Here is an 18,265-nt window from a genome sequence, read left to right as displayed (position 1 = left end):
AGAGTTGTCATTCTTAGATTTTTGATGGGGTAAAGAAAGTAGCACTTACAGTATCACCTGCAGTGGTTCATAACCCAAAAGAAGATGATAATAACCAAGACAATTAAGTGATGTGGTGATAATCAATGTGTAATAAATTAGCAATAAACACATTTGTGATTATGTGTTTACTTCAAAGAAGTATGCTTACGTCAATCATTGAAGCTTAGAAATTTAACATTGTTTAAAAAATCCATTGATACAGTTGTAAATATGATCCTAGGTAAGTGACAAATTAACCTGAGGAAGCAATAAAAGCTGAGTGTGGATCCATTACCACCCAGGGAACAAAGCAAACAAAATGAAAAGATAACCCTTTTAGCGTAATTTGTTAGGTATACTGATTTTAAATACTACTTAACTATACCAGGTACCTTTTTGTTAGGAGTATCAAAAGTTGTCCGTGAGGTTACTGTTGCCAGAAGCATCCTAAGCAAATGAAAAAAACAACCCCCTCAAATCCATGACTGTAGAGCTAAGAAAACTAACATATGATGGTTAACAATCAAAATCTATTTATGTCACATAGATCCTGATTTGACTAAATCAGTTACATTTAGAGGCACACTTTGCTCCAACTGTTGCTTCATAATTCAAAAGATTCAAAGTAGAATTTTATACAAAAATATTTTAATGTAAAATGTACATTAATCATATACTGCATAATAATTTAGCCTTCTGACAAATGGAGTATATAAAGTAAGAACCGTGAAAGCCTGGAAGATCCTTTGAAACAGTAAGATAATCATTACCTTTGAAATGTGTGAAGGATTACAACACCAGTATGTGAAGAAAATGAGGTTCATTAATTCAGCTAGTATAGAAATGGATTACTCTTCAAGAGTTTCACATACTTTCAGTATTTTATTTAGGAATTTGAAGTTACCTGTCATGTTAAAAAAAAAAAGTACTTTTAACAATAAACTTAGGTAATCACAGTTCACATGCATTCTGACCAACATTAGAGAAGTGCTTTTAATTTGATGCAGCATTGATATTACTGCTTCTCTGTATCTTACAGAAGTTAGTTGAAAAGCTTTTATTTCATGGAAGTGTTTGGTGAGCATTGCCTTTCCTTAACTTCATGTTCAGGAAGCCTATGTATAGAAGAGAAATTTTGTCCTCAAAAGTCTTTTGCAGAATCATATTAGAACCACAGATATTTTGCCTGGAAGGGACCTCGGGCAGGCAGTCTAGTCCAGTCTCCTGCTTCAGGCAGGTCTGTTGCTTCCTCTAGACCAGCTTAGACTTTGAACAGCAAAGTCCTGAAAACCTCCTGGAGACTGTTTCCTTGGATGCTTTGGTTAATGTATTTCACTGATGCACTACCCCTCCTAATGAAGAAGGTTCTCTTATTACCCAGATATCTTTTAGGTGTTTATTGTTGATAATGACCTTTATAATCTATGTTGTAATCTCTTTAGATACTTAGCTGTTAGAAAAAATGAAGGGAAAATAGACGTATACTTTCCACTTTTTCAGGAGACAGTGTCGTGAGAATCTTCAGAATAATTTTTGTGAAGTCAACATATGGTTGGGCCTTATAGTTAAGAACAGTCACTGGTCTTGTCTACTTCCAATTTGTACTGGCTGGAAAAGACTTGGTGCAGCAAAACCCCGAAGTTTTTGCACAACTTTTTTCTTTTTTTTTTTCATATGTATCTGTTCAGACAAAACCATAGACTTTGATGATGATGTTGCTTAACTCCAGATCCAAAATACATCATTCCTTATATTTAATGGCCCTTAGATCAGGACATGAATAGAAAACTCAAAAGGCATAATTTTTTTACAAGATTGCTTTTATATCAGAAAATAATAAAGCTTCTCTTTATTCTGTGGTCATTTTTATAAATAAAAATAATCATGGAATCTGATCCTGCCAGAAGTCCAGTTGACTTCAGATGTAACTTTAGTGATTACAGCAGTGATAGATTTCAGCCTAACATAAACAATTACCTTGGAATCTATAGAATATGATTCAGCCTTCATAATATCATGTACGGCAGCATGAAATTAGCTTTCCTCAGCAGAACATTTCCCTTCAGGAAATCTGAATGCATGAGTGGTCAATAGACAGCAACACCTCCTCCCCCCCAGCTCCCCTGAAGTGATATATTACTTAATAACACTTATGTAACACATGAGACAGTTAAAATCTCCATATCTTAATTTTCATCTCATGGAATCATTTACCTTTTGTGAACTGTGGCATCTAAATGCTACATTTCTGATTTATTAATATTTTACATTCATCCTTAAATCAATGCCGCTGTATATTGAACTCCTCAGGCCAGACAGAAAAAGCTATCTAAATCTTTAACTGTTGCTCAAAAAACTCTTCCTCTGTAACATATGACATTATTGGTTTTTCACTTCCTCCAAGTACCCAAAGATCCAGGGTGTCTGGATGCCCATGAACTAGCCTAGAATTAGTGGCCTGGAATCTTGACTCCTATCAAGGTTTATACTTGAGTATCAAGATTTGAGAGGGTATTTGGGGTCTGATGTAGTAGATATATTCAAAGGATATTTGATACACAGGATCTTTTTAAAAAGTGCAGTTGCAACAACCTTCCATTTTCAAAAGAACATGATTGAATAGACTATTAGTTGGGCCAATCCCTTCTGTTAAGAATGTTAATTGTTTTAAGTCTGAACTTCTTAGATAATTACCTCTCATATGAACATACTGCACCACAGGGACGGGAATCCATAACATTCTATTCCCAAAAAAAGTGCATATAACAAAGTTAAAAAATAATTCATCTTCCTGTTTGGTCTCCTTGCCCAGGAAATGTGCAATTTTTTTGCACAGCACACTACACAGTTTCAGCAGGGAAAGATGGGGGGAGTATCAGATTATATTTGACAGTATTATTTTCTTTAATATGTCTTAGTATGGAACCATTTAATATACATTTGACCCAAATATGTGTCATTATGGAAGTGTTATGTTGGTCTTAAGTTTCTTAATTTAAAACTAAAAATAATAAAATAATAACAACTTTTATGAGCTAACAAAATAGTTGAATTTAAAGTGCAAGTTTACGCTAAGATTCCGTAGAATTTCTGCATATAGAAAAGGTTTCAGACTTCTTTCTGTTTGAACAATTATCTACTCTTCTGCAGTTTATTTGGTAATTAATTACAACTGGAAGAATTTTTAAAATTTCCTAATTTGTAAAACAGTTGATCTCAAAATTAAATAATCTGGATGAATTGATCTACAAAGGCAAACATCTGGAGTTCAATAAATAACATTTCTCCCTGAAATATGAAACCAAGTTATTCCTTTTTTTCTGTATTCCATCATTCCATTGCATGAACTAAAAGTAATAGTAGGAGTAGAAGTAGTCCTTCCAGTAGTAATAGGAGGAACATACTGTGAATATTTTGAAGTTAATGTCTTAAAACAAAACTTTGGTAAATGTTTTATGAAATGTGCTGTGCACATGTACTTGCACTCCATCTTGGTGATGCTGAATAAATAAAAAAAAACAATGTTCTTCATCACATCTTGCTTTCATAGAGCTGAACAGCATCTGGTGTTTTACTTTCTTCCTTGAGGTTAGCTGTTTTCCATTAGACTGTGGCTCTTAAGAATTTGTTCAGTTGTGTCAAAAAGCCAAAGCTGACTGTTAGGAGATGTGCAGGAAAGAAAACACCATGCTGTATCTTTTCAATAAGGCGATTAACTTTCCCATATTGGTTCCAGCTACAGTTCACTTCTGTTTCAGTGAACAAAAGGATTTGATACCAACTCCTCAAACAAGATCAAGAACATCATAAACTTCAGAAAATCAAAAAGGGACAGTCTTTTGACTTATAATACAAGACCAGTAATAGATCCATCTTCCCTGTCTCAAATCCGACAGGGTGCACCAAACGTCAGGTCCCAGGGGAACTGACTGCTGAAGGCAATGCACACACTGCAAAACCTCTCCAAGGAGTAGGTTTCAACGGCAACAGTAGCGAGTACTGCCACAGGGCTGTCTATGGCTGAGCAGGAAATTCATTAGTGGAAATGAAAGTATTCTGTGTTGGGGAGCACAAGAGAAGAAAATTGTGCCAATCTTAGAAAAGTTTCTCAGCTGATATTTTGAATTAAGACAAGTACTTGATTGTTTTTTCCCTCGTGATGATTTCAGTGCATCTACGTGAGACTTGCACATTGTGTTAGTGTGGCTGATAAAAGTATATTGCTGTAGACAATGTCATTTCAGAATGATAATCCAGAATGCTTTCTGATGATGACTTTGAGATCCAGTCTCCATTTTCCCCTTGCCACTATTACTTTATCCTGTGAAATAATGTTTTATTTGTGGTAAATACACTTTTTTCTTAAAACACCAGAAATGGATCTTTATAAGATGGTTTGCAATTCCAGTCAAACTTATCTTCTCAGTTTAGCATACTATACAATTAGTAAACATTATGTAGGTAGGTAAGTGGCACATTGCAAACGTCGTCTGTTTGGGGTCATACTGTGGATTTCTTTTGTATCCAAAGAGGGGCCAAAACCTGATTCTTAAATTCCAATCTGAGAAACAATGACTGCAGGTGAAAATGTTTTGGATTAAAATCTGGTAGCTTTGACACTTCACTGACAAAATGTATAAACTCATTTTCAGTCTGGAATTTGGTTACAGAAAGGTTGATTGATCATTCTAATGGAGGAGAACATGTGAAAATATTGGACCATTTCTGAATAGGCAAATAACCTAATCTCTGTGTAAATTTACAGGTTTTGTTGGAAGGGGTTTTTGTGGTGGAATGTTGGGTTTTTTTCTCTTCAGAAGCTTGGAAAGGCATCACTGGAGGTAATATATTCAAGTATCAATACTAAAAGACTGTGTGAAAAATACCTGTAGCAGGAAGAAAAAGAAAGATAAATACATTTGACATTCATATTGTTGAAAAGATTAAAATCGTTTAAAATAAAAAAGTTAAATAAATTGCTTTAATATCTTTTATTTAGGGAACAGGTCTATAGTGTTATTTAATATATTTTCTTCACTCAAATGTGAGGGGAAAAATTGTACTGTTGGTTACCTTGAGGTACCCTAACAACAACAACATAGCTGCTATGTACACCAGCGTGCTTGACGAAGCACCGTTCTCACACTTAGTTAAACTATCATGCTGACAGGAGAAAAATGGATCCACTTTGTTGCAGACTGTCAAACATACTTTGCCTTCCAGCCTCCATTATTCTAGCTAAGTCAAATGTATGAAACCACTTAACTGTGCCTGTCACTAGGAAAAAAAAAAAAAAAAAAAAAAAAGAATGAGAATATGGTTTTAACAAAAAAATTTCTGAATACCTCTCCTAACTTTCCGCAAACATCAATAGCATTAAGGGCAAATTTATAATTTTTATAATTAAAATGTTCCAAGGAACTTTTTGAAACAGATATTGCATCCTTCTTTCTTTGTACATGATACCTTTCTCATGTCATGATTTTATTTTTATCTGCAGATACTGATATTCTTCAGCTTCATATCATTAAGAATAATCATATAAGGCCAAATTCTTATCCATTTCTGTTATGGCAATATAAAGTTTCCTCACAGCTGGAAAACCACTGTCTGAGAATGTTAGTAAGAGGTAAGGTTATAGACAGACCCCTCTCTCCTCATCATACAAACTTTCACTATATGGCAGTCCAGTAGGGACAGATGATAGGAAAGTGGATGACATGCCACATTCTAGTGATTCCTGGATACTGCAAAACTACTTGTGGTGTTACAGACTGCCACAGAGTACAGTTGCCCTTACATAATGAATGATGTGAATCTCCCTGCTGAGGGAAAGCTAAAAGCTAAAGTGCTCTCTAATTCTGCTGAGTGATGCTCTGATACAGCTGTATAAATGAGTTGCTTTGACATGAATTTAGCTGACTCTTCTTTCTGATGCTTTGAGACTGCAACCAAGAAGAATGTTTTGCCACACAGTTGTCCTCAACGTTCTGCCAAGTAACTGTTAGCAGCTAAGCAAAGTGACATCTGTGCATGTGGCAATTGTCTTTAGTCTGAAGCTATTTCTCTTAAATCTAAGCCTGAGGGCCTGAATCATAATTTCCCTGCATCTTGCCAATTGCAGGGTATTATTTTTACACCCATTATTTACTAATGGATATAACTACTGAAATGAAACACACTGAAATACTAAAATTTGTTATCAAGTACCATGTACATCTTTGTTCTGTTTTTTTTTTTTCTCTACACTAATTTGTGATCTCTGAGAATTCAAAAAACACTGGATCTTAATTATTTCAAATAATAAAGTTACTTAGATTTTTTCTGTGTGAAACTAAATTGTTTAAATGTAGACATCTAGTGTCATTTTGATGCTCTAAGCCATCCCACCTAGGCTTTAGTCGCTCCTCCAGATCAGGTTCTATGGCATGGACATGAAGCCCATTCACGTCTTGACTATGCAAGGACAGCTAAAATAATAATAGATACCTAAATTAATGAAGCTGCATTTTCTTTTTTGTTTCACTCTTACCTGCACAACTAATACTTATCATTATCTTTAGCTGTCCACAATAAAGGCAACAATGAAACAAATATGTTGTCACTAGATTTACTCTTCCTAATCCTCCTAAATACACAAGTTTTCTGAACTAATTATTCTCAGTCATAGAAAGAGGAAATAATACTTATTCTCTGATAACTGACAGTTTGAGTTTTGGGAGCCAACAAGGTTTCCATAACAAATCCTGAAAAATATTAATAAGGAAGTTGATATGTTTCACAGAGACAACATGTGGTCAGATCCTCAAATTACATAAATTAGTATAGCACCATCAAAGTCATTACCTCTATGCAAATTTGAAAGAACTGAGAATCTGACTTTTGTATGTATAGGAAAATTTTCTGTCAGAAACTTATGTACAGAGAATATGAAGAACTCACATTTGTATATACAAATAGGTAAGACATCAACAGTAAGCTGAAATAAAGAATATATCTTTTTACTTTGAGTTTATCAAGACTTCAATGCTAAGTTTAGCATACATATATAGACATGTAGTAATTAAGCTAATCTTTTGCTCTACAAATAGAAATTAGGAAAAAAATGTTCATGCATAGTCAGTTTACAAAAGATTTGCCTAGAGGAAGATAAATGCAGGTCAGAATTTGTGTTTTGGCACCATGTCAGTCATGCACAGAAATTGAATGGCCTTACTGCACTCTGGACAAGATGCTTCTGTCCACATGATAAGAGTGAGAAGCTTTGTGTCTAATTCCCAAATGGTTCTAAACTTGTGTATGCAGAAGTTGCTGCCTTCTTTAAAAAGTGACCTTTAAGAAAAAGACATTTTAAAAACTCTTTATTTCTTTTTCATTGATAGAGAACAGTTCCTTGATTTGCTTGAAAGGCAGCCAGGAATAAGCTTTTTCTTTTCTTGTGAGTTGAAAAATAATACAAAATTATACAGAATAAATAGTAAATATAAACCTAGCTAGAATTCATTGCAAAAATAAATCTGCAGTGTTCTACCTTTTTTTTAACCTATTCTTCCCACAACACTTTATTTTTTTTCTAATTTCAGAAAATATAACATATTTTTGTACAAACAGCTAAATACTATTTTTCTTCCTCATGTGTGTGTATTGTTGCAGTAATTCTGTCTGGAAGTTGCTTTTGGGAAGGGTGGGAAAAAACCTATATTTGCACTTGGAAGTTCCTAACCACAGCGAACTCCAAGAATATTTAAAGCCAGCACGGAAGTTATTTATATATATAGATATGTATATATATATATAAAATCAAAATTATTAAACACATTAACATATTTACAGCTGATTCTCAGTAGCTTTTCAAATTGCCCAGGATTATGAGTTGAAACACCAGTGATGCACAATATTTTATAGCAGCAGCTCAAGAAAAGATTGTCCAAACTTAGGTAAAGCTATCAGACAGGGAAAATAGCAAAAGGCTTGCTTTTTTCTTCATTGAAGATGTTGGGTAAACATAGTAACATATTTTTCCTTCCACATACTGATACAGAATGCACATGATGAAGTTTGGTATAAAATACTTAAATATTTGCAGGCTCTAGGTGCATACACAAAGATATTTTCTTTTTGTGTTTTTCCTTTTTTTTTTTTTTTCTAACTGACATTTAGTATGACAACACTTCAACTCCTTTCATATTTATTATAAGGGTATGGTAAGTTTAGTTGTAGACAATTGTCATGTATGCAGTGCATGTACTAACCTAATCAAGACACTCTAACCTTACAACTACAAACACAGGTGGTGTTTTTTTTAATGTAATCTAATTAAACTGAGGAAAAAAAGAAATAGTAAAGGTAAATATTTTTTCCATAGGTTGGGTACAGAACGGAGATTGCTGTACACACCTTTTTAAAATGTTGAGGAATATTGCAATAAGCAATCTTCCTCCCACAGTTCAATCACAGAAGGTTCATATTTAACTTGGGGTGAGACATATTGCCCGCACACAACTCCATGGCTTCCCACAGTGATCCCTGAGGGGTTTGTTGCTAGGATTACTGCTGTGCTTAAGTTCTGACTATTGACATGTTATTATAAGGCACTTTATTGGCAACGGTTCCAACTTAAAATAGAATTACAGAAATTCAGCCCCAGCCCAACGTATTATCACTTCATGTCTGCTGCTCCAGGACTTCCAGGTAGTCAGGCTCAGCATGTAAATTAGCTTTGAGTTCAAAATACTCATTTTTAGTTTGTTCTAGAAAAACCTTTCTTGGCCTGGAGTACATGAGTGTTTCCATTAGCTTCAGCTCCTCATGTGCTCCAGGATAATGAACTTCCATGTCAGGCTGAAGCTGGACGATATTTTTTCTTAGGTACTCCGTGATCCCCAGTTGCTGCAGTTCTCTCTCTTTTTCAATAATGTTTCTATACAAGCAGCTGGCATCCTGAAATGATAGAAATTCAGCAGATTGATCTGTAGCCTTATATTTGACATTTGAACCTGTAAGAGGTGAACTGTTCTCTCTTTCCAGGAGACTTCGGCGGAGATGTTTGGAATCATTAGCTTCCTTCTCACTTCCCTCCTCCTGTTGCTCAGTATGCTTGGGGCTGAAGGATGGGCTGCGGTAGACCTGAACCATGGGAGTAACCATACGTTGCTCATAGAGAGCTGCAGCTGGGCGTTCCATTGTGTGGTGTGTCGTCTTATGCCCATACATACTGTACTGAAGGTGAACGGGGCTACTATCCCTCATTTGTTCACCCGCTTGTTTCTTTTTGCATCTTCGTCGCCGATGCAGAACAAGAACAACTATTCCTGCTGCACAAAATACAATAGTTATAAACACAATTAGAAGTCCTAATATTAGAACAGAAAGTGGGACAGCATCTGTAAGGGACCGCAGGGCAGTGTCTGCAGTGTTGGTGGTAGTAGAAGTCACAACTACAAAACTGGCATGAGTTGGTAGGGCAGGGCTGTTTATAAAACCTGGACACAAGACTTCACTGCTCAGGGATTTCAGTTCTTTTTTTGCTAGGTGTCCTGGAGATTTACAAAAAATGTCACCCATCATTGTATTCTTACTCTGTTTTTGTATCCATTTTTGCAGGCCAACAGAATCACAGGTACAGTCCCAGGGGTTGTCTTCAAGTTCAATTTGTACCAGCATATTCAGTTCATCCAAGACATTGCTCACAGGTAAATGAGCAAATTGGTTTGTTTTCAGATTTAATCTGGTGAGTGGAACACCTGAAAAGATATGGGATGGCAAAGTCTGAAGAAGGTTGTTATTTAAGTAGAGGACCTTAAGTTTTGGCATTACATTAAATGTTCCTGGCAAAACTTCTTTGATGGCATTATATTCAAGGTACAAGTATTCAAGGTGCTGAAGGCCAAGGAAGAGATTCTGACTTAGCTTTGTAAGATGATTGCCATTGAGATACAATTTTTGCAGTCTAGTCAGATTCATAAAGGATCCTTCCTCAAGGATTTCAATGCGATTGTTCCCCAGGTGAAGCATTTCGAGGCTGGCATAGTCTACAAGATCTGATTTCAGTAATGTCTGAATAATGTTTCCAGCTAGAATAAGCTTTTTGGGATTTGGAGGAGGGGGTCCTAAATCAGACAAGCTTTCAATATTTCGCTCCTGACAGTGCATGAGAACTCCTGAGAGCATATGGCTGGTGCAGTGACAGGGAACAGGACAATAGATTCCTGGAAACTGAGTAGTAGGCTTTGAAGTATGAAGCACTAAATTTGGTTCTTTAGTAGGAGCTTTCAGGATAGGAATCACCTTAGTAGATAGGTGACTGTCACTGGTAGAGGTGGTTACTACCAAGGGCAGTGACCCTGAAGGATCTTCAAGTTCATTGACAGGATGAGTGGGACAAAGTGATTCTTTTTTCAAACGGCTTAAGATGCTGCCTTTGATAACTGGAGGACTGTTGCATACAACGTCACCTATTATTGACTGAGGAGGCATGTTTTCTAGCCATATCTTCAGCTGCAGCAAATCACAGTTACAGGCCCATTTATTGTCTTCCAGCTGAAGGTCTAGTATTCTACCGATGTGTTCCAAAAAGCCAACATAGGGCAGTGTCTGTAACTGGTTTCCACGAAGATCTAAATGGGTCAATGGCACAAAACGAAAAATGTTTGGAGGAAGATACTCAATGGCATTATCATTCAAAATAAGCACTTTAAGCCTGTTGAGCTTGCTAAAGGCACTTGCTTCAATCACTATGATGAAATTGTTGTCTGCTTGAAGAAATTCCAAATTTTCTAATCCATGAAATGTATCTTCTTTAAGTGTTTCTAAAGAGTTGTGATTGATATGAAGTTGTTTAAGGAGGCTGAGACCATTGAAAGCCCCAGGCTCAATATCTGCAATATTATTAAAACCAAGATGAAGAGAGATAGCATTAACAAGGCCAGCAAAATCATTTGCATGTAACGTAGTCAGGCCATTGTTTAAGAGATTAAGATGGAAAGGCCGGGATGGTGGGACATTTATTTCTGATACCATACTGATACCTCTTTTTTCACAGTTTATAATCATGGTGTCATCCTTTTCTTCACAGGAACACAAACTCTGACAAGATCCTCTGACTGAAGTAAAAGAAGGCTGTGAGTGGAAAGGATCAGATGCAACCACAGCTGAATATAGAATAAAAATCCAGAGCTTCATCTTGCCCAGCAGATTCTATTAAAAAAAAAAAAAGAAAAAGGAAATAAAAAAAAAAGAAAAAGGAAAAGTAATACATTCATGATTTCAGAGGGTGGATTTTTTTTTTTTTTTTTGTGGGCTAGGGGGACACCAATAACCATTACCAGTACTTGAGCTACCTCTCCTTTCAAACAATATTATATCATGCAAAGCATCTGAAGGATTTTCTAAGCAGGGAAAAATAGATTTAGTTTAATGTAATGAATCAATAAACACAGTCATAAGGGGAGTGCTTCAGTACTTTCACGCTGATACACCAAAGTAGGAGGTAATCAGGAGTGTGCTGTCTTTACTTATACATCACATATAATGTTTTACCAGTAGACAGCAGTAATTAGTTGCTGTCCCAAGCAACTTATATCAAGGCTAATGTAATATTTTGGATTGTTGCTTTGTGTCACCATATAGCACTGTACATTTTAAGAGTACCTTGCTAAGCTCAACTTAATATTGTCCAGCTGCTGAAAAGAAGCAATAAAATTTGGTTTGATTCAACAATGTGTTGTGAGCCAAAGACCATTTAGTCAGGATACAGGGGGGAATCTCTCCTTTGGTTCTGCATTATGTATATAAATTAAAAGGTATTTACTCTGCAAGCCTTATACCCCCAAACTGAAAAGGAAGTAGACAAAATAATTCTTTTTCTTTACTTAAACTCTGATGTGTATGTTACAGCTTGTGGATATTTAGTGAAAGTGGGAACATGGCACATAGCAGTGTAATATGTTTGTATATAATATATATGTAAAATACTTGTGTACACAATTAAAATAAAAAAGAAAACAGACAGAACTGACAACGCAGTACATGTCAGAAAAAACAGGTAGGCAAGGGGCAAACACTTTTTTTGAGATTAATTATTAGAATCCTTCCAATCATTAAAATCATTAACTACCGCTAAAATTATGAAATGTACATGGAACTAACTGTGCTTTACCAGTTAAAAATTATCACCTGTATCAACCATATGTTACATAACTTAAATTGCCATCTGTCAAGCTGATCTTGAACTTTGCAATACCTGATGAATGCATCATTACAGTACAGCTATGGAGTCACAAGCAAAATATACACATTGAAATAAAGCATTTGTTATCATTGGTTCGAATTAATTTATGCTACACTCCATTCCAATATTCTCTGTTTCTTTCTGCCAAGGCTGTTTAATTAGCAAGAATAATGGTAATTCTTGATATATGAGATGGAATGAAATAACTGTTTGTAATCTTTAATTAAATATTTCCACATTTCCTAAAAGGAAAAAAAATCTTTCAATGGAATAGATGATTTTAAATGTAAGAACTTTTTTGGGGTGCGCTATTTATTCTGGGACTGAGCTAAGCAGGTTTCTTATGTAATCTATCTAATAAAGGTCACTTGATCTTTCAAAGTAAGCTATTGAGACATGGAGTGCAGAAAGTCAGTGCACAATTAACCAGTTGAAGTGTTAATTTCCGAAAGATTAGAACCTTTTACAAGAATTTATTCAATTACATGCATGAGTATTCTTATAGTGTGGCCATATGATTTGGCATCTCATCAATACATATTTTAGTTATCATGTACTTTTGTTACTAGCAACACCATTTCTCAAGGCTTCCCTTTAAATGGATTGCAAAGATTTATACATGCAGGCACTTAAGTGCTGTGGTATGAGTATTACACACACACATACAAAAGCAACAATAGCAACTGTGTGCACAGTGAATTATGTTTTTCTCCTTTAGTAGTTCTGGATAAGTGGGACTAGATGTATGAGTTTAGAAGTAGTAAGTGCAATTCACAGTGTGAGAAAAAGTGTTCCTAAAAATATGACCTTTTTTCTTTGTTCAGCAGAATAAATAATTTTGTTGTCTCATATAACACTCCCTGAACTCCAGCTGAATATATATGTCTTTAAGTTTGCTTTCCCAAGAAGTACTGGGTAAGACACAACATGTCAAGATGTTATTTTGAAATATGCAGAATATTCTAGGATCATATTATGCTAGAGATTCATTCTTGCTTTACATGCATCAATATCCTTTCCAGTGACCCAAGGTAAAAAAATGCAGGCTCTTGACACAGATGTTTCAAACCTACTGTATGACTAATTAGCCTTTATTTCTGTACACTTTTCCTCTGTAAGAATTTTAGCTTCAATCTGCATCACATTCAATCTGCACTTAATAAAGTCCCTGAGCAAAATTAATAAAAAAGAAAAATTTGAAAAGCATGTTGCATTGTAGTGCATATTGAGAAATTAGGTTATAAAAATGAAAGCCCTCCTCTCAGAGATGAAAGTAACAACATTTGCAACCCATTGGAAAACATTCCCATTTTAATCATCGTCATACTTCTGTGGGCAGCACTGCCAGAACTCTCACACACACATCCACACAAAACAAAAATTAATAGGAGAGTTGAGTTCTTTTTTCCTTTTTCCAATTTTTTTTGGTCTGTACACTCAGGAATATGTAACAAAGCTCTCAGTGGGCTACTATTGTAAAACAAAAAGTGCTTTCAAGTAACAGATGATCATCATTTAACTGAAAGAATTCACAATAAAATAAAATTTAATTTAAAAGATTTGACAAAGTTGGCCTTTTTCTTTTTCATGTGGTGAGGTTTTTTAGCAAATACTATACGGTAACTTAAGTTTGTTCTTTTTATCTGCTTTCATGTAAGTCACTACTAACAGCATACTGTAACTAAGCTTTTTACAGTAGCAATTCCAAAAGATTAAAAAATGTCACTGTTCTTTCTATGAGGCAAAGTTGAATACTTTCAGAAGTAGTCACCTTATAGCAAAAGCATAACACACTTTACAACTATTAATCAACATGTTTTTAAAACATTGAAAAAGCTTGTTTCATTTTACTTGGGGTTTTGTCTCTTTGGTTGTTTTAATTCAGCTATTTAAAAAATGCATGTTGCAGAATTTCAAAGCCTCAAGCTAAGAACTGGTAATTTCTGAAAGCTTTTGGGATTGTTTATTGAATTCTGAAGGGAATCACAGTCTGATGATGCATTTAAGACCATTCTTGCACTCAGGAAATAAAACCAAATACCCATTCCTCCCCCCTCAAGGGATCTGAAATCTGTGTTTCTTAATACACACATTCTACACAGTCGACAGTTTGAATAAATGCACCTGGCAGACTGTCTGAAATAGAGTATAAACTGCCATAATTTAACATAAAAGTTATACAAAGTCATGCAGAAAAATAAATTCAACTGATACTGAGAAATGAATTTCTCACATGCTAAGCTAATTAACTAACTGGAATCTTTCTTACCTGTACAGCACTAACACTCCGTGAAACGCGCAGTAATGCACAGTTGGAGCAGCTGTTTCAATGTGATGTAATTTTTCCCTGTGAAAAATGCACACTTTCTTCAGAGTTTCACTTTGCTGCAAGCTCTGGTAATACTACAGCTCTGTAAAGTTAAAATCCTTGTTCAGAAGACAGTGTTCAGTTGAAAAAATCTTGTGGGCAGCGTGCACATTAAACCATCCTGTAAGCAGTTGTCCTTTTTCCTCAATTAAAATTCACAGCATACTTCACAGCTATGCTGACTTTTCTGCTTATAGTTAACTGTTTGCAAGCATTTGGATGCAGTAAACAAACAAGATGCTCAGCAGAGCTTGACTTGATCACTTGGTTTGTCAGATTTTTAGATCCAAGCTGCTTCTGTGTTCTCTCTGCTCTTTCTAGTCTTTCTTGTTAGCTCAGTTTGTTATTAGTCAGATTGCCAGGGGCTGGGAGGTAGGCGTAAATAAAGAGACTTCTTGGCTTTTGACTCAGCCTTTAAGCCCTTCCCCACCAGAGAGCTTTAAACTGCCAATGTCATTTAATACAAGATACAGCTCCACCTTGAGACAGATCAGCTCCTCCTCCTGCTGCAATTCCTCTCACCTCCTTTTTCCCTTATCTAAGTGAACCTCGGAAAGTAAAATTCAGCTAAGTATCTTCTAGATTGCTTAAGGTCTGTTAATGGCTGATTTTGGAAGACTGTAAACATCCACTGCAGTTCTTGCAGCTTGTTCTCTTGGGCAGATCTTGCATTTAGTTTATATCTGCAAATGCTTGCTTTAGAAACCGAAAGCATTCTGGCTGAAAAACACTCCACAAAACACACCACAAGGGAAACCTTGTCCTCTGGAAAATATGTTTATCACCATGAAGTGCAGGATTATTCAAATACATGAAAGAGACAGTACAGCTCTCAATCCAGCCCACTCACTGTGACAGGGGTAGGGATGGGTATGTACAGTTGTACATACTTTATTTCTGAGAAAAATTATTTGTGGAATATCAGTGCTTATGCTTGCACAATAATTGCCATCAGTCCTTTTAAAAACTGCCCATCTTGTTCTGTAGAGAGAAAACTGGGTTGATTGTAATTGTCTGTTTTACAGATGTTAGCATAGCATGTTGGTATCTATCCATGTGAGATTGTATTGTACTTGCATGAAACATTGCTTTGATAAAAATCAGTCTGGTTTGGGGTGGGGGTATTATTAAAGGCATGTATCATGCTTAAGGTATTTTTTTTGATTTTTGCTCATAAACAAGTAATTAGGAAATACAGTAGGGCTACAGGAAAATGTGTATTCCATGCAAAGAAGATTTTCCTCTTCCCTCCTGGACTACATGGGATGGTTTTTTATATGCTGCAAATGCTATTTCCTTGTTCATCCCTCTGCCACGGAGCAGCAAAACCTTTTGGCAAGAAACAATAGATCTGGTGCTTTGGCGTATTTACCCTGTAGAGCATACCATTTCTGTTTTGTTCCTATTGTGTCTTGGATTACATTACAGATTGTTTACTACAGCCTCAATACCAGTCCGATTCCAGTAACTTCTTTTGTGCTGAAAGCTCTCCAGGTGGCCTCACTGGCCTTTGAAGGAGTATTGTGACGTACTGTTCCATGTGATCAAGTCTATCAAGATCTTGCCATGTATATATACATATATACATATATTTTTATATATATAGGCATATATATATATATGCGCCTTGGCTTATTAGGATGAGCTATTTAGTACTTAATTTTCTACAGATAAAATTCAGCAGTAATTCAGCAAAATAATAAAAAATATTAAATATTCCTAAGAAACAGCAACTAGCTGATTTCCATTCATTTCAACACATCCCTTATTTGATTTCATTTTACCACTTTTAACGAATCGCACCACTCTATCTTGTCTTCCAAACAGTTTCGTGTTAAGACTCATAGTTTCTCAGCTGTCTGTGTCTGGCCAAATAAACCATTATATGCTTTAATAATTGTGAATTTATGAATTGCAAGACAGATTCTTTCTAATTTTGACTGAACATTTCACAGGTGCTCACACTTCACTTGTGGTTGATTATTTGAGAAGGAGAGTATCTGTATACACAGATAATCATTTCAGAAGTGAAAACAACATTGTTTTTTGCTTTTCAGTTAACATCCACGAAAGTAAAACCTGATCGCAAAAACATTTCCCAAAATCAGCTACTAAAAATAGAAGACCATTTCCTAACCGTACAAAATTTAAAAACACCAAACATTCTGTTTGTCATTCCAGAAACTGTATATTTACCAGGTTTATAAAAATATGGATAATGACTATTTTTCTACCACAATTTTAAAAATCATTAAGCAGGTTATTATAAAGAATATGATTCTGCAAGTATGTCTGCATTATCAGTGTTGAATTGACATGGAGTATTCATTTGCGCTTTAAACATTCACCTTTATCAATTGCTTTACCAATTTTAAAATTTGTGAAGCTGTATAAATAAAATCTAAAACTGTCAGACTAACTTACTTCCAAAAAGGCCTTAAGCTTTTATGCCATCCCTCTTTACCTCTTCACAAAGTACAGTATCTCCATAGATCAGAAATGTGACCATACCCCTCTAACTATACACATATTGTTCAGAATTGTCCCCCAGCTAGTGAGCTTTCTCTCTTATCAATATATGCATGTAGAAATAGAAGTTTTAATGTTATTAAATATGTAGGCCTTGTATAAAATCCTTAAAACAGGATGTTTTAATACTGTGTACAATGTTTTATTGAATTCTGTGTTATATGGTAAGCTGTGCAGGTTTCTTCTACTGTATGCATTACAGAGGAAACACCTGATCCTGAATTACATAATTTCTGAATTTTTGTATGACCGGAAAATTCCCAGGAAGGCTCTTCTGGAATCCTTTGTTTTCTTCTTAGCAATATGCTCCCTCCATTCAGGACAATTCTGAAGACTACAGGGACACCTGTAAGAAGCAGTGGAAAGATTTCTCACACCTTTCGGTCAGAACTTACTAGTACCACTTCTAGATTCCTTTGAAGAATGTTTTCCATATAAAGGGTATTCACTTCAAATGTGGAAATTAGGCTTAGAATTTACAGATTAGTCTTCAAAATGTGAATTTGCATGGTACCCTACTTACTTATTTGAAAATTCAGTGTTTGAAAATAACAGGAGGAAAAATTGATCTGCATTTGTGGAAAGTAAGGCTTCCCTCCCCTCTCATTCACAGCATATTGACACTTCTCAGTATGCACATAAGGAGCTATTGATTCCACACAAGATGTATGAGCCAAATAATGTATCCTGCCCTGCCTGCAAGAAGCTGCTAGCCCGCAGCACTGGCAACTCTTCACCTACATTTCTTGCAACACCAACTCTTTGTATAAGTACTAGTCTGAGAGTTTAAGATACTATACCAAAAGGATATCTTCTTCTGTTACAACCAGGTTGCATGTGAACATTCATACCTGAGAGACCAGAGAGAGGGACTTCATTGAAACTCATATGCATCGTATACATGAAAATTCCAAGTGGAAAGACATTTATGAAGGATAAATCTTAACTAAGTAGGATCAAAGAACATAGCACATACACATACTCACACACAAAGCAAACAAACAAAAAAAAACCCCTTAATACAACATAGCTACAATTTCAGGACTTATCAGTGCCTACTATAAAGCTAATGCAGAGCCTTTCTTTCCTATGGTAAGGGAAATTAGAAAAGGTTTTCT

The 18,265-nt window shown here is 35.4% G+C and overlaps 1 protein-coding gene across 1 annotated transcript; it reads right to left on the bottom strand.

Moving 5' to 3' along the window:
• Positions 1-4,988: 4,988 nt before the first annotated feature.
• Positions 4,989-15,080, bottom strand: SLITRK6 (SLIT and NTRK like family member 6). Its single transcript, XM_009505157.2, has 2 exons — positions 14,520-15,080; positions 4,989-11,217 (listed from the first exon to the last, which is right to left on the bottom strand). Exon 2 carries the CDS (start codon positions 11,200-11,202, stop codon positions 8,686-8,688), a length of 2,517 nt encoding a protein of 838 aa, XP_009503452.2. The 5' UTR covers positions 11,203-11,217; positions 14,520-15,080; the 3' UTR covers positions 4,989-8,685.
• Between the last annotated feature and the right edge of the window lie 3,185 nt (positions 15,081-18,265).

This window comes from Phalacrocorax carbo, chromosome 1 (assembly GCF_963921805.1).
Source record: "Phalacrocorax carbo chromosome 1, bPhaCar2.1, whole genome shotgun sequence".
Classification (NCBI taxonomy): domain Eukaryota; kingdom Metazoa; phylum Chordata; class Aves; order Suliformes; family Phalacrocoracidae; genus Phalacrocorax; species Phalacrocorax carbo.
The sequence above is the reverse complement of the archived record's forward strand: the minus strand, read 5'-3'. Positions and strand labels throughout refer to the sequence as shown.

Bases quoted from the DNA above. Each gene is read 5' to 3' on its own strand.
- SLITRK6 (XM_009505157.2), bottom strand. From the start codon at position 11,202: ATGAAGCTCTGGATTTTTATTCTATATTCAGCTGTGGTTGCATCTGAT.